This window comes from Orbicella franksi, chromosome 4 (assembly GCF_964199315.1).
Source record: "Orbicella franksi chromosome 4, jaOrbFran1.1, whole genome shotgun sequence".
NCBI lineage: Eukaryota > Metazoa > Cnidaria > Anthozoa > Scleractinia > Merulinidae > Orbicella > Orbicella franksi.
The window spans coordinates 11,317,215-11,335,232 of NC_138148.1; the positions used below are offsets into that span (position 1 = coordinate 11,317,215).

Sequence of the window (18,018 nt, forward strand, 5' to 3'; positions counted from 1 at the left end):
TTATATATACGAGTTTGAGAAACTCGAAAATTATGTAATGAGACTGCTTTTATTTTACGTGGACTCGGGACTGTTCTTCGCCAGCCATCAACCTTTAGAGAAGACTTTTTGTTAGAAAAATAAAAGACAGAGAGGAAAGAAAAGGAAAAGAAAGAAAAAAGTTGCTCAAACTAAAACAGAGCAAGCAGGAAGTTGCTATGCATGGGTTTCACAAAATTAACTTTTAAATTACCATTGGCCTCTTTACTGTTTGTTCTATTTTGTGAAAGATGTCTCCCTTGTTCAGTTTAACAAAGTCAAGGAAGCACTTCTCTAGCTTCATAGAGACCCCTGCCAGCACTACTCCGTACGTCTTTTGATAGTCATACACGTTGAACACCCGCAGCTTAGGATTGGAGGAGAGATCCTTGTGGGTAGACACGACGTACAAGTCAATAAGAGCACCTTCTACTTCTTTGTTCATCATCGCTCTGTTGATCTCCTTGTATGTGTGATACTGCTGACCTGTAAAACAAAAGGAAACCCTCAGGTACGAGACGACCACCAACTTGTTTAAAGCGCAAATGTCTGTGACAAAAGTTGAAGCCAAGGGTTATCGTACGTTGTCTAAAAGACCTACTCGAGGACGAAATTGGTGACGGTAACACGCGTGACCTGAGTACCACTTGTAGGTTGATGCGTGGATGTTCAAAAACGAGGCCTAGTGCAAAACGTTTCAGTTGAAATGGGTTTGATTTGCAAGAAAATGAACGCGCAGGTTAAACATAGGTTTTGCATGAAGATTCGTTTTCACGTAGATATACAGGCAATGGGCAACTGTATTCCCTGATACCATGCCAGGCAATTCAAACTGTGAAGGAAATTCTGATTATCATTAAATAATAATGGTATATAGCGTATGTACCTGGATTCATACGCGCTGTCTTGCGCACACCAAGTGTGTATTCCGGGGACGCCTGAATGGCTCCAATCTAAAGAACAAATGTTCGTTAATTTTGGAGGATCTCTGACACCAACGACGCCATGCTTGTGCAAATATAACTGTTGGAATTTTGTAAACTACCTACGTTGCTGAGGTATTTTATTAACACTTTTTTTACTCCGATTCAGCCTGGAGAGACGGCCGGCGTTTTGAGGCCCTCACAAATTTTGAACGCTTGTAACTCTACCAGCTTTGAAGTAGTAAATAGCTCTATAGCAACCTTTTTAACAACCTTTTCCTCGACAAATTAGATGACTTTCTAAAATTTATCGGGAAACAAGTTGTTAAAAGTACATGCCGTTGTACGTTCAAGGAACTTGATGTTTATGCAACCGACAATTGTAGTTTGATAGCCTTGTTTTGATTCCAATTTTAGATTTTCCAGGTTCAACTTTTACTTTTTTGTTGGATAAATTAAGTCTTCTTTACCAGTTTTGACTATTTTAAGCCTGTTTTGGTGGTTTTCTGGCGTTTTGTAATTATCATGCAATCTAAGATGGCGGATCAGATAACATTGAGTCGTCCAAAATCGTAATAGGCGATTTGCGTGATGGAGTCGTTTGACTAAAACTACCAGAATCCTTCAATTCTTCTGTTTCTTGTGCTAATTAGGGCAATTGTTATTTAAACCCCACTGGGAATTCAAAATTTAAATAATAAAGAAAAAACGAAAGGAATTCTGGTAGTTGTAGTCAAATGACGACAACGTGCAAATCTACTATTAGTCCCAGTTACACTAAAATGTTTTACATCAGGCATCGTTTCGAAAGCGAGAGAGGGATTTACTCGGAATGGCCTGTTGTTTGTGAAGTGAACTACCTTAACGCCAGATATTTTCTTATTCGCGGTCTGAAGCACTGAGTATGACACAAGAGCACTAGTCATCTCAGCTACGAGAAATGACATGATGACGAGGCCAACGAGGGTCCAGGCTATGGCGAAGAGCCGTCCCAGAAAGCTGCGAGGAACCTTGTCGCCATAACTAGAAACCAAATAAAAAGAATATTAACAATATATCACCAGGATGCCGGTGCCTCCAATTGGCTTGACGCAAAGCTTCGAGTAAGCTATCAGAATTTATAAAAAATGAACATTATTTTGGTATTCGATATTCTGTTTTTAATAATTAGCCACCGAGTTATACTAACTCAATAAGCCATTTCTTAGTTACTGTTACCTCTGTTTCAAAAGGAGTCTTGGTGCACAACCTTTCACATTGAAATGATTTTTTCTTGCACGTTCATTGACTTGCACCAGGACTCGCTGAGAAAAAGAGGTAAAAGGCAACTCGAAAACGGCTTATTAGAGGGCTCCCCAATTTTGTGGTTATGTCAAATTCATAAAAATCTACAAAATAAATAATATTAGAAATTTGAATGTGCTATATTAGCTGCTTGAAATCGGCTCATAAGCTGGGTTTTCCTCTCAGTTGAGTCCTCATTTGTCAATTTTCTTTTTTAACCAACTCGTCCATTGGCCAATTATAATTTTTTTTTTTTCCCGACACCTCTATATAGTAATTTCCTTACCCTACTGTGGTGCACGTAATGTAAGCCCACCAAAAACCTGCCCATAATCCTCGAGTGAATAATGTTGGAAATTCCTCGGGGCTAGCAGAATATTCCTGTCAAATGGGAAATATAAAAGAGGAAAAAAGTTGAAAAAGGAAATGAGAAAATTCGGCTAATTCAATATTAACAGAAATAATGAAATTTACCGCTTAGAAATGATTGTGTTCTCTTTGCTTTATTGGAAAACTGTCAAACTTTCGTTCACCTTTTAAGGAGATGTGTTTTTATTAGGACCCAGAACAATCATGGACAATCATGATTCTACATGTATAGCTGAGGGAGTGGGTGGATAATAAACTTATTTCGTTTCCGTGCAATCGCCCCAGTACACCACTCTCCTCTCCCATGAATACACACTTCCTCGTCTCTCTCTCGAGTTTTTTCACAGACATTTTTGAAAAGTCATGACAGAATGTCACGGAGATCAACAAATTAGCTAAATAAGGGTTACAAATAAAGAGGCAAATGAATTAAGGGCTTGTTCGGAAGGAGCAGTGCAAACATTCGGCTCACATACGTTCAACACTTACCAGTGCCCACAAGACCGTCCCGGCCAGCAGCACCATCAGTAATGTCAGGAGCAACATCGGGAAACAAGCGGTGCCAACACGTATCACAGTATTAGCTTTCTCTTCCGCTGAAGGTAAAGGTGCGATGAGAGCCACCCCGGCTGATTCTACCAGGGGCACATAACGATAAACCCCGTATCTAGATTGACCTCTGTACCCCTCTATAGGAAAGCTCATGTCTGCTTCGTGTTCAATCTTATACACCAGCGACACGTTGTCTTTCTCAGCGGTCATGTTCCCTCTGTCATGCTCGTAATCGACCGAAGTGGGTCCGTAGCCATTGAAGCATGGCTTACAGCATCGGCTAGTCGCCCAGTTCAGTATGAATGGAAAAGGTCCCACGTATGAACTCCCTTGACGGCTCATATATGGAGGGAAGGAATACCAGTTTGTCGTCATTTTTAATGGGCATCTGCAAGTTACTGAAAGAAAATATTTTCAGTCATGACAGGTTACTCTACCAGGTTTTTTTGGTTTGGAATGAAATTGTAAATAATTTTAACTTTATGTAGATAAGGTATATTTTTTATGTGTAAATTGTGTCCCCAATTAGTTTTTGAAGGTAAATACAATTGACACTTAAATTCAGTCTTTCATTCATTCATTTCATTCATTCCACAAACTCCACACGTGAATAATTATTCGTATATGTCACAGAAGGGCTTTTTTGACTTCGCTATTATTCAAACAGAAAAAAAATGGTGCTTCGACTTTGCGATTAACACTCATAGTTATTTCGTTAGAAAGGAATTCTTTTTTGTTTTCGTTTTGCCTTTTTGCACTTGCTTGTTTTTAATTTTACTCGTTTCTTTTAAACTTACTTTGTAGCCTTAAACTCTTTGATCTGTGTTATGAGGACGCAAAGCTAACCACAGTCACACAACTTAGAATACTTTCAAAATCGAGAGTATTTACTGTAACAAGGCGTGTGATGTTATATAGCAAAATCCCTACCCTCAACAATAAACCCTTGAAAGAAGATTTACCAAAAAAAATAGAAAACAAAAACAAAATGCTCAAATGTTGTTGTTTACGGTGGTCAAGGCGCTTAGCTACACCTAGCTGGTTCGTAGGCATGCCACTTAAACTGAAAGAAACATAATAGGCTTACGAATCCCAACTGGCGGGAGGCAGACTAGTTGGCTACTTAAAGAGTGACCGAGGAGTTGAACTAGGGTCTACCGAGAAATAACTACAACTTCGTGGTCAGAGCGGGATTTGAACCCACGACCTTCAGATTTCGAGTCCCGCGCCCTAACCACTCGGACACGCTGCCTCCTGAAATCAGTGCCTGATCCCCCGACAAGATTGAAACTGTTTTTTTCTTACACAAACCTGCTGTGATGCTGTGACTGATCGCTCCATCGCCCTTCACAGTGAATGCTGTCACTTTTATTTCATAAACGGCGTAGTTCTGTAGATCACTCAATGTTGTTCTCAAGGCTGTTTCGTTTGTTGTCGTATTCACAGTGAGTTTTCTTACATCCTCTCCAGCTATACTTTTTACTGTGTAGAAGATGCGGTATCCCAGAAGAACGCCATGTACAAAGCCTTCTGGGACTGGTTCCCAGGATACCGGAATGGAATGCGGTCCGCTCATGTTGACCGCGTGAGGACCCAGGGGTGGCTTACTGGGAACTAAACACATTTAACATTTGAACATTTTAGTGGGTACGAGAGTTTGGGCTGAATAATATCGTCGTTACCGTGAGCTAATATTCTTGAATAAAGCAATAATCCTTGGTTCAATCTACACTAGAACAAGAAGGACGATCCGTTTTTGAATTGCAAACATGTTGCACTTTTTCGTTTGTTGTGTGCAGTAAGCAGCTGAAGTTCTGGACACATGTCCCTCTCATCTTTTTAGTGAACCATGTAGTGAGCATGTAGCGAGCGTTTCACTAGTCTTTCATATCGGAAGACACATTACAACACTGTCTGATCCATTGATAAACAATATAAGTACAGATTTGTCTAACAAGGATGGCGGGGTGAATATGTAGCTTTTCTTGCTTAGGTCGAAGACAAAACTTTTATTTCACTCCAATAACAGTGGGTGGAGGTGGGCGGGGGGGGGGGGGGCTTCCTGAAAACTCGTCATTGATGAAGTCTAAACTTCTTATATTACCTTTCCTCGAACACAATACTGGTACATTTATCCATAGTTCTTAGTGCACAAAAACCTTAACAACGGTCATAAAAACGCACAGAGAAGTTCTTCAATCTTTAAACCTAACATACACAGTGTCGTTAGTTCAGGAGTAAATAATGCTAATAATAGCGTTTTTCTTGTGCCTTATAAGCGGTGGTAGGTTTGCAAGGTATTGTGGTAAAATGAACAGCCGCCATCTTTTATTCTTATTGAGGATTGCTATGATTATTAGAATATTTCGCTGAGTTATGGCACTAAAAGCATTCAAACATCAACTTACTATCCTCGTCTGTGGACACGTTGAAAGTTTGGCTTAGTTTCCCGTCACCTTTGCTCGTGAAGCCAACTATTCTGAAGGAATAATTGGTGAACTTTGTGAGGTTGAATATCCTGAGAAATGTCGTGTTTGATGGCAAAGTTTCGATAGTTTCGTTTACGATATCAATAGCTCTTTTCCGCCTTCTGGCACCAATTTCTTCTTCGGCCACAAACTGATGGTAAAACACGCGGTAACCGAGCAGAATCCCATGAACAAGTTTCTTTGGAATATGTTCCCATGTTATTAGCAGGCTTGTGGAACTTGTATTGGTCGAGACGATATTTCCCGGTGCACGACTTGGCACTGGAGAATTGAAAGAAAAAAATAAACAAAACAGAGAGACATAAATTGATCTGCAATTTTAGCTTCACTCGCATCAAAAGCAACGGTTGCTCTCTGTTGAGCACGAGTTCAAGTAGTTCACCTTACCCGTCATAATCTCTTGCTGTAGTATATTCATGGTGTGAATGAAGTTTGGTTTAGTAAGGTTGTAAAAAAACTACCTTGTTATATTAAATATGTGTCACTGTTTCCCTTAAGAAACAAAAACAAAAAACAAAAAAACAAGGAAGCTATTTTAATTTTATCCGAATTTCAAACAGGCAGGTGTTAAGCTAAGGATTCTCTAACGTGCATCGACTTGCTGAGTTGCCTTCTCGACTCTATACGTATGGGAACACAGATGGTTGCTAGGATGGGAGAAGGTTCACATCAAATACTTACTACAGTGTCACCTGATACTGAGGGTCTCCCAGGGGGGTCTTTGTTCCCATGTTCCCTTCCAAAATTGCCCTATGTTCCCATGTTCCCACACATTTTTGTTATTTGTTCCCCTTTGTAATTTTTTGAATTTTGTTCCCCTGTTCCCAAAAAATGGCTGATGTTCCCTTGTTCCCTTCGATATTTTGCCAATGTTCCCTTGTTCCCCAAAGCCCCTGGGAGACCCTCGATACTGACATTTTCGCCACAGATCGTAACGTAGAAACACCGCAAGGAAACGCTGGAGAGAAAAGAAGTTAGGACTCCTGTTTTTATAGTCAGTGTCTACGTCTTCAGTTACTATCAAAAGCAAGGCAAAGACCGTTTGCCTCCGCTTCAAAACGAAACCTCAATGGTACAGTATCTTTAATTTTGAAAGGAAGAAAAGCGCTTGATTTGCAAGAATATAACCTTGTAAGCGAAACTCATATTAACCTGATTGTTTTTGCATCAGTGATGCCTTTGGAACAGAGACAGATGGAATGGAAAATGGTAGACAAGTTAATTTAGGCTGCTTTCGTTCGGCGTTCATTACAAGTCTCCGAACAGTTTTTGACAACATTCTTCATCCCAGACTTTAGAATGCCTGCCACGTACGCGTATATTAGATAATTATACCAGTCGTGCAACGCTTCGGAGCGTTGTACCATTAATTAATCGTATCTATAACAAAATTCTTGATCGTAATTGGTTCTCCGCGCGCCTATTTGTCATGTAATCGACGAGCGATAACGTGGGTGTCCAATTGCAGGTATCCAATATGTATCCAATATTTTTGGCTTCCTTCTTAATGTTTCCTACAGTTTTTAAAACTTATGGAAAGCACTACTGACTTTTTCACTGAAAAGAAGTTCTCCAAAGACTTTTTTAATTTCTAAATTTGTTATAGATACGATTAATTAGCAATTGGACCTCGTGACGAACAATTCAGGGAGCAATCGTGCTCGTAATTTGAAATTACTCGCGCGATTACTCCTTGAATTGCTCTCCACTCGGTCAATTATTATTACGTATTTCTCGGTTTATAGACAAGACTTAAGGCCAGAGTCTATACCAAAAAAATGCAAGTCATAAGTGGGATATTCCATGGTATAGCACGAGAGGGGGTTGCATAACTATCTTATATCATGCCATGAGAAAATACAGTGGCCAACACAATCAAGGCGACATACGCGCAGCACATGATGGGAAGGTTAGGTTTAATACGGTCGAATATACAATGGCTTTCCTCTATTCTGATTGGTTGTATTTTCTATGGCATGGTGTAAGATTGGTGTAAACATGTGCCCTCATGTGCAGATCCTCCTTACCATCCTGATCTGTGATGATAACAATGGGCGGACTGCTCACGCCGAAGAATTTGCTGATTCCTTGCAATTCAAAGCTGTACTTTGTATACTTTTCCAGGTCTGTCAGATTTACGGACAAATGGTCGACTGGCAATCTCAGCAGGTGCCTTTTAATGGACTCATTACGATCATTGAGCTCGTCGTAAGCGATTCTGTACTCTCGTAAAACTCCGGCCACTAATTCTGCGGGAATTGCGGACCACTGCAGGTATATGGACGTGGAGCTGGAGTTGTGACCGGTCACATTCCAGGGGTAGACCTGCGGAGCTGGGGAATAAACAAGATATAACACAACACAGATGGTTTCCACATGATTCATGGAAGGTAAATAGAAATAAGAAGTGGAGGTCATGCCGAACTGCATCAGCTTCTCAGCGGTCCGGAATCCTAAATCCTTGAGTCTGATTGGCTAATCCCACGCGTTCGAGCTGGGGTTCGGATTTTTCCATCCTGAGCCCGAGTACTTTACGCATTATGAGTACTTGAAAGTAAACGGGTTTAGTACAGTTGAAAGAATATATTAGTCACTCATGATCACTTCTTTAATTTCAGTTATCTACGTTACTAATTGATAAATTAAGAATTCAGTTTCTACTGACCGTATAAATAATTGAAAAACAAATTGTAAGATATTGAAGTTATGAGACATAGATCCCGTCCCTTCCCCTGTCTGTCTTACCTTCTTCCTCTGTTCTGATTATGATTGGAGGGCTCTTCGGTCCATCTCCTTTTATGGTATATGCTAGTACTTGTATTGAGTAGAAGGTGTAAGGTCTTAGAAAGCCCAAAGTGACGTTCATTCTTGGAAATTCAACACTTTCGCTAAAGACCTCGTCCGATGTTTCATTAAATATAATACGATATCCCAGCAAAATGCCATTGACGTCACGGGGAGGAACCTCCTCCCAAAAGACCTGGATGTCATGCTTGCTGGTGTTGAAGCCAGAGATATTTTGAGGCGGTGCTGCGGGCACTGGGGACAAATGAATGCTGTGGTGAACGTGAGTTTTTGAACAGGTCCTGCCATACAACTAGCTAGCTACAGTTCTACATAAACGCTTCCATCCTAGTCAGAGAAATGACTTACCCGGCTTATAGTGACACTGTTTAGTCAACGTTGTTGTGTTCAAAGACAGACATACTCTAGTGCGCTGGATGATATTTTTTACGAGCTTTTTTTTTGTGTTGGTACATGACAAAAGGCTACATGCTCTCAATTTGAAACTTTACTCCTCCTCCTCCTCCTCCTCCTCCTACTACTACTACTATTACTACTACTACTACTACTACTACTACTGCTGCTGCTGCTGCTGCTACTGCTGTTGCCGCTGCCACTGCCACTGCTACTGTTACTGCTACTGCTACTGCTACTGCTACTACTATAATAATATAATTCATCTTTCACGAGGAAGCCACGGCCGGTAAAATTGGACAAGACTGTGACAAGATGTCTCATCTGTTCAAAGTAGCTTATTTGTTTACGAATCCATATTTTAAAAGATTCTCCCAAGCATAAAACAACAAACAAACAAATAACCGTACACTGCACGCTTGCCAGGGTTTTGGGTTGTAAATATAATAACGTTTAGAATAATTTTATGTCGTTTTAAAATTGGCAATGTGTAGCCAACATGATTACCATAAAAAAACGTGTTCAAAAATCCTCTTGTACGAACCAGTTTCTTTCCATGTCCTAGAGATTTGCAACTGAGTTTGCTTTTCTCTGTAATTTTAAAGTATATTTGGGCAAAGATTCTACCAGAATGCCTAAAATAGCGCTTCTGAGGTTCTGAAAAGTTAATTTTTTTCCCGGGGAGCACACCTCAGACCCCCAACTAATTCGCGGCAAATACGGTGGATCCCTCTTAGAAACACGCCCCATCGAAAAACAGTTAATCGGTGTACTTGCAATATTATTACTATCACTATCACTTAAAACTGCAATTTTGATTCTGACATTACGAGTTTAGTTTGACAGCGGGCTTGAAAAGTTTGATTTTTTCTGTGGGGATGGAGGAGGGGTGTGGGCTTATCTTAAAAGGCGCAGGGTAAGATTTTCTGATAAAGAGGGGCTGGTCCGTATATACTGCAGGGCCTATCCGATCTATCAGATCCCATCCGCACCTCTCCTCCCATCCTCTTACCAATAAAAATAAAGTAAACGATCCTCAAACTCAATGACTTGGAAAATAACTGACTTTTTTTACGCCTTACCATCTTGATCCGTCAGACAGTTGATGTGAGTTAAGGGTCCCGCTCCCTTGATCGTAAAAGCTCGAACTTCAAATCGATACTCAGCGTATTCATCCAAACCTCCCAGCTCCAGCGACAGGTTTGAACTGCTCGTGTTTGCATGTTCAGCAGGTAACAGGCCATCCACTCCATTATACGTAATGACGTAACCGCGCAGTATGCCATGGAGGTAATACGGATCGGCTAATGGTTTCCATGACAACAGGATAGAGGTAGAGCTTGTATTCCACGCCGCGATACCCGCCGGCCTCCATGTTGGAACTGAAAAAAACCCCCGTGATTTTTATGAAAATAGACAGAAAAACTTCGACCTGCACCTAATAAGAGGAATTTATTTCATAATTATTATATTTAGATGTGAATATCTTCATCATTTTAAGTGATTCACAGAGCCGGCTATGCCTATCGATTGTTCTTTAAGGTAAAGGAATCGAAAACATTTTGCTCAGCCGAAAACCTAATTTTTGGGTTAAGATTAATCCGCATCGGTGGGGTGTGCCTGGTTGTTCCAGCCATTAAACCTTCCATTGGGGAGTATATTTTAAAATAAAACACACTGTAAAAGATCTGTTGAATGCCCTATTGAGTCAACTGAAATTATAAACTCTCGTTAGTTGGTTGGTTTATCAGGTCTGAGTTAATCCCATTTTTTAAAGTCGTATTGCTACTGCAGGTCATCAGTATTCAATTTTCGTCAGGTTGCCCCAACAATTCGCTGCCACCTAACTTTACTTCTTGATGGAAACTGAGGGACGCTATGAGACCAAAGTATGTTGACCTAGTGTGGTTCCTGAAGTCTCCCTTCCCCGACCGATATATGCGTTAAACCCTGGTGGGAGAAGAGAGAGTCCAGATAACTTACATACCCTTGCTCTCAAAGCGTTGCCACTGTTTCCCCCATATGCATAAACGTGGGAGAAAACATATATGGCAGAACCTTTGGACACTTATTATCTCATTACATGAAATTTTGGCGACACGTTAATTTAGCGATTTTGAAAAATCGTCATTTAGAGGCACTTTATTGAGCGATTTTTCGCAAATTTTGGAACATAATATAAGTCACTTAATTTGCGCGATTTCTCGAACTGAAACTTTGGCGAAAACGTAGGCAAAACGTTTACGACGACAGTAGATGGTATTCACTGTCACACAACGAAAAAATAAATCGATAACTATTCAGTGGATAAAGTCAAGAAATTGTAACGTTATAGGAGATAGGTAAAGAAGAGATTTCTCCAAGTTTTAGGTCTCTGCGTTTGCACTAAACTTCAGATATTCGTGGAAATGTTTTGCGCAAATTTAGAGAGCCCAGTATGGCGCCGCCATGTTGGTGAAGCTCTGCTCTCCACCAGCATGGTGGCTGGAAAATAGTGTAAACATCTGAAACTTACTTTGGCTATCTAGGCGACTAATTATCTGAACTGAACCAACAAACATTTACACAAGCACTTTGCCTAACACTTTAATGCCTAAAAAGACTAAAATCACCAGGTAAGTGTTTATTTTTCCACAAACGCGATCGGCGCGGTATGCCGCGCACCACCATAACTCTGAACCTCAAACTGCCCTGGTTTCCAAACTAAGCACGCTATTGAGCTGAAAAGTTGTGAACGGATATAAATTTAGAACCCCTTATGCCTGACGAGAATAAAGACTTTCATGGCTCTTTAGTTTTTGATTTTGGAATTTGATGACGTCACGTGAAAACGATCTATAGAAAATTTATGTGATAAAATCATAAACGTCAGACAGTAGCTTCATTTAAATCAAAATCATTCAACGCGGTAAGCTTCAATGACTGAAATGAACACGAGACATCCGATACACGTCATGATCGACCGTCAAACAGCATAATTGTGTGAGACTGAGCAGATGGTGAAATTTCATATTGTAAGATAAGTAGTCTGGATACAAACCAAGTGGCCCATCAGGCAGGAGCTTATCTCGGTTTCTGTAGCATGAAGTAACTAGGAGTATTTCTACTCCCCCCTGGATGGGATGCTAGTCCATCGCAAGGTTAGCCCCAGCTTTAAATTCGCCGCCGGTACCCATTTATACGCCTAGGTGGAGGGAGCCACTATGAGAGTCAAGTGTCTTGCCCAAGAACACAACACAATGTCCCCGGGCAAGGGCCCGTTTCTCGAAGGCCCCGGAAATTTTTCGGGCCCGCAAAGCCATTTTTAGTTCATCTGTATCTAGAAACGGATAAGTGCATAAGCCTGAAACTTCTTGTATGATAAGAACCTCTGTTCATTTTAAGAATACGTGAATAAAACAGCTCTGTAATCATAAGATTTGAGATTTTGCTACAGCTTTCCGGGTGGGAAAACTTTTCGGGACCTTCGAGAAACGGCTCGCCCAGGGCTCGAACCCGGACCACTCGATCCAGACTTGAGCGCACTAACCATGAGGCCACCGCGCCTCCGCAATTTTCTACTGCGTTCATTTTAAATTTAGCGACGATTTAAATTTAGCGACACTTAATTTTGGTGCATTTTAATATAGTGATTTTTAGAAAAATTGCTAAATTCGCTAAAAAATGTCTCAAAAATTTAATGTAATGAGGTACAAGAAGGAACACCAGAACAACCTTGAAAAAGATTGTGCAAGTCACCATCCGCCAAAAACTAACGACCAAAACACTCATCGGTGGCTGCCATCTTCAGCTCGCGTAGTTTATGGTGCAAAACTCGTTTTTCTTACGTCCTCGCTAGAGTTTAAATTACTCGCTTAAATGGTCATGAGCGAAGAAAGTTTCATTTGATCTACGACGTTTTAAAAGCAATACTGATTATGTTGAGATCTTTACATCATACAGCTTTTAGGCATGGACGATGCCATACTTGCTCTAGTTCAGGCTTGGACAAATTCGAAATTGGTTATAATTTGGTGATAGACTAACACGCGCTCACCAAATGCTTAATTTACTTTCACACCTGTTTTGCATGCCATTAGCATTAAATGGTTGATTAGGGCAATACCAGAAAGTCACCTTTTATAATTATATTTTTGCAGGGAATTTGTTTGAGAAGGATGTAAGCTTGCGAGAGGTTCTGGATTCGATACTGGGTGGTGACTGACAACTTTACATTTTCGTCAATTTAATAGAAAAAAAAAATCATTAATTGATTGTGAAAAAAAATCGTGTCGCGAAAATGGCAACTACTGTTTACGAAATGGAAAAGGACGTCGATGGCCCCTACGTTATTAAGAAAATAATATTATTCAGAAAATTACAGCGCTTAAGTACTAGTATGCGTCTGCCCTATTGGTTTTACCACTTTGGAACAGAGAAGAAAGATACGACATAAGCGCTTTTTGGATTTTTAACTGAATATCTTAACTGAAAGGTGAAAATACTGGTTTTCATTTATGACCACGTCGAATAAGGCTTCTCGACTTACAAAACGCGTTATCTTCGAAACGGAGCAAACCACCAAAACAAAAAAAAAAACAAAAAAATACTAGGTAATTTGACTTTGACATCAATGATAAAAAGGACAGTTTGAAAGATTAATAACTTCAAAATTAAGAATTTGGATGGAATCAGTTACGTAAGAACGAGCTATTACGACTGTTTACTTTTGGATTTCATAAAAAATTCGATGACCATTGATAAATGCGCACTTCTTGAAATGCAATGCTTTGAGTTCGACCATTAACTGAAGTCTAATTTTTGGAAACCATCTGCGGGGTAGGCCAATGAACTGTATATCTGTCTAACTGACTCACGTAAATTGATGTATAACTGCATATGCAAAGAATATTTTATCAGTCATTTCCGAAATATTTTGTCTTTTTTCAAAGCTAGGACTAGCTGCAATACCATTGTAATAATTCTATTCTAATTATGTAAAAAAAAAACTTATTTAAATACGAATAAAGAAAGTTTACACCGGGGTAGCTTTTGGTCTCCCAGCTAATTTAGCTTTTCCGCTTGAAGTTTTGGTGACCAGCCGCTTTTATTTAATGTATTTTTAATTTTTATATTGATTGTGATAATGCCAATTAAAGTAGAAATTCATGTCGCTGTTAATGTTGAATATTGTTCAAACGAGGCGACAGCTGATTTGGGATTGCCCTATTAGATTGTACTGCATTATAAATGAAGTCGTGATATATTCAAAAGTTAGAAAGATAACAAAAAACCTAGTTCAGCTGCAGCTAAGGGACGAGGAAGTCACATCACAGAGACATGGCGGCAGCAAACTTTACTGGAGATGAAAAGCAGGAAAAAATGTTAGAGATTTATTGCTCAGCCGATTTCGCCGAAGAAATACACAGCCAGTTGAGATATCTGTCCGTGATTAACATTCTTCTGTCCATTACTGCATTTCTTGGGAATAGCCTGATCCTAGTTGCACTTCGTAAGGAATCATCCCTGAATTCGCCGTCAAAACTGTTGCTTCAAAGCCTAGCAGCAACTGATCTCTGTGTTGGTCTTATCTCAGAGCCTTTGTTTGCAATTTTTGAGTTGAGTTTAGTGAACGAACGTTGGAATCTATGTGTCTTTTCAGCATTTGCAAGTACTATCACAGGTTACACTTTTAGTGGAGCAACTTTGTTGACCATGACTGCAATAAGCGTGGACAGACTTCTCGCCCTGTTGTTGGGGCTGAGATACAGACAAGTTGTAACATTGAAGCGCATGTATATAGTCGTAATTGCCTTCTGGCTTGTGTCCATTGCCGTAGCAGCAGTGCAACTTTGGAATTTCGAAGCGCTGCGATGGTACAGCTATTTAGTTATACCACTATGTCAAGCAACGTCCGCCTTCTGTTACATAAAGATATTCCGCACATTAACTCTTCGACGACGGCAAACTCGGACTAGACCAACGAACCAATTGGATATGGTGAGATATAAGAAAGCCATATCCAGTGCACTGTGGTTGCAATTCTCATTAGTAATTTGTTATCTACCATTTGCTGTAGTTAATGTAGTAGTTGTGTCAACAGTCTCTCCTCAAAGTGTAATGTCTTCTTCTTTGTTTGTCGTTAGGTTGTTTGCAATTGTTTTAACTCAGTTAAACTCGTCACTAAATCCGATCCTTTACTGCTGGAAAATCAGACCTGTGAGACAAGCAGTGAAGGCTACAATCAGACAAGTAATTTGTCATTTATCGAGTTAGACTTTGGAAACTCATGATAACTCGAAAGTTAGTAAAATATCATTCTCTTAAATTTAGAATTGTGCTAAAGTTTTGTTGTGATTTCGAGAAAATTGATAAAACAAAAAACTAAATTTCTTTTAATTCCATGTTCATATAAAAGATTATATTAGGAATAAGATTAAAAACTGAGCAGGTGATTTCTGTGTTTGTCTTTGTGTTTGCAGTTTGGTTTGTAGTTTTTTCTTCCTTTTCTGTCGATGCCGTATTTTGAAATTAGTTCATGCAAAACTATGAAATAAAAGGTCCACCTCAGACTGTATTATTCATATTGTGCAATTTTCTATTGTGCAATTCCTGTTGATGCTAAATTTCTTGAAATTTTCTGAACCATAGGCTGAATGGGCATTCTGAATAGCATTGAAAGGGTATTCCATTGAGACTGGGTTCTGCCTAATTTCTATTTTTAACCCAGTCACCCGCGCGATAGTAAAAAAACTATAGTAGTCTCCCAATCGTTCTTAGCTTGGTGCCTAGAAAACAACGCCTGTGGAGGAGGCTTCCGTTAGCATCTTACTAAGAAAAAATTAAATTAAATTAAACAGGTCACATGTTTTTTCAGGTGCATCAGTAAATAAACATACGTTTCAATTTGACCAAACCTTTTCATCTGGCTCACAGTCATCTATTTTTCAAATGAGTTGCACTTCCTCGCAACTGACGTCTTTTAATCGTGTTAATTTATGTCCAAAACAGACGAGATGTGTTGTGAATTTTCTCTTCTCTGGGACTATTTTGGGATTGCGTTACATCAACAGTTGGGCACTTTATTGACTACTTAATAACCGAGAGTGAGGTCGTTACGGGAAAATCTCAAACTGAGGCCTTGCCGTGTTGACCGAGCGATAGCGAGGTCAATACGGTAGGCCGAGGTTTGAGATTTTTCCGTGACGACTGAACGGTAGAGGCTGTTAAGTTGTTTATTATATGGCTCATGAATTAAAGAAAAGAAAAAAATATATATTCGAGCGGAAGTCGTCAATTTACATCTGGCGATGCGCATGTTTACCGATTCATTCATCGTCTCAAACCCAGGGCAAAATTACACAGTCAGTGATCTTCACCACTGTATTACGTATTCCGTTGAAAACACGTTTCTTTACGAGAAAAATGATTGTCACAGCCTCAAAAAGGTATTTTATTACCGTAATGCCATAACTTGATGGGAAAGTTTTTCCGACTTTTGTGGCGAAACGACGGTCAACGCATATAGAAAAGACAGAAAATGGTTTAAAATAGTCCAAACCAACGGTCTTTTGGTGAAAGAATATACTAATGGTTCAGAATGCACTGCTCAGAATAACTCGATCTTCCGCGGCATTCGCTTTAGACAACATATCTTCGCCTTCTTCATTCTGGGATTTATGGATGAATTTTTTAAGCCCTGCGAACGTCTAAAACTTCCTGCAGTTATCAGAAACTCTGCTACCGACAGAAGCCGCCCGACTGCTTACAGCTGATGATCCTGGAAGCCGACTTATACACTTGCTGGTGTTAAAGTGAGGGAATCTATTTGATGAGAACTGTGACGGAGTTCAATATTTCGGTAATTGTTGTGACTAAGATGATAACTTATTAGTTTCTTTTCGTGGTTTTCTGCTCAGGATGCATGACAGATCTGCCAATGGTGTTTTTCACTTAGCGATTTTAGCTTTACCTAAGACTGGGCAAACTTTGATTGGTTTTCACAAGTGCCCACCTAGGTTAACGGCTGGTAAGTCAAAAACGACTTCTATATGAAATTTTGTTAACGAAAAATCTCTAAACTTTTCGCTAGCGGAAAATAAAAATACTTTCTCTTACTGTTTTAAATCGACTTTCATCGTTTCAATACGCTTGAATTTTCAGAACCGGGCTCTTCCTAATTTGCATAACCCGTAATCGGCCCGTGGCTTTTACGGCTGCAAAATGACCGCTTAGCGTAGCCAGTCCGAACGCGCGTTATATCCGTCACAAGGCAAAGCCATATAGTATAAAAGTTAGTTAATGTATTTGATACCACATTCTCAAACCATTAAGAGCCGATTCCTGTAAATACCGAGGATGAGATGACAATCGCAAAATTCCGGATTTCTTAATATTTTGCCCAAATAACCTCTATTGTGAGTTGTTTTCGAAAATACAATTCAAAGGTCCTGAACGGCTTTAGTTTTTTCGAAATTGAGGAAAGTCCGAAAATCGCAATTTTAGCTGCCTGCCGCCGCTGAAAATGGCCGAAAATTGTCCATTTTCTTTTCGCTCGTACAGGTCAACGCGATGATATCTCTCAATATACTTTGGGTAGCTCATAGTGCATGTCTTGTTGTTTCTAAAGCATTAATGTGATTAGCAAAAGCAAGGAAAAGCTCCAAGTGTTATACTATTTTAGGCCGATACAAGTACCTTGATCGAAGCTCGTGAGCGAAAGGGCTAATTTTAGCTAATTTCAACACCATCAAAAGCCCACTGGTACATTGAATGTTGAAGTCAAAACTAAAATTTTCTGAAAGCCCATACTCCATATTATGTTGTGTGAAAGTCTCTTCCGCGGCCCGAAGAAAGTACCCTGTCGAGACCAATAAACATGTGGTACATTTTGAGAAATTCGTCATTCGTGAAACCAACATGGAACTTGGAAAGCTACCTTCATCAAGAACAAAAATAAGCGAATGGAAGCCTTTTTCGTCAATAAAGATGCTTGCAATCTGTTTTTTTTTTTCCTTTTAGACTGACCACATGATTAACTTTGGCAAACATTTGCAATTAAATAAATGTAGACGCTGCTTTCGGTACATTGTAATGTTATGCGAATTTATTTCGATCACCGGCACGTGCATATCGCCCGAAACTGATTTTACTTCCGCCTACTGTATGTTTCTTTTGGAAGGATACAACTGTAGCACACACTATTC

At 39.7% G+C, this 18,018-nt stretch overlaps 1 protein-coding gene across 1 annotated transcript in view; it reads right to left on the reverse strand.

Moving 5' to 3' along the window:
* Positions 1 to 18,018, reverse strand: part of LOC145484669 (uncharacterized) — a 335,301-nt gene that overhangs the window by 1,145 nt on the left and 316,138 nt on the right. The window contains exon 2 of the mRNA XM_081463274.1: positions 233 to 1,697. Coding sequence (XP_081319400.1) covers positions 233 to 466 — 234 coding nt within the window. The 5' untranslated portion in view covers positions 467 to 1,697. The remainder of the gene's footprint in view (positions 1 to 232; positions 1,698 to 18,018) is intronic.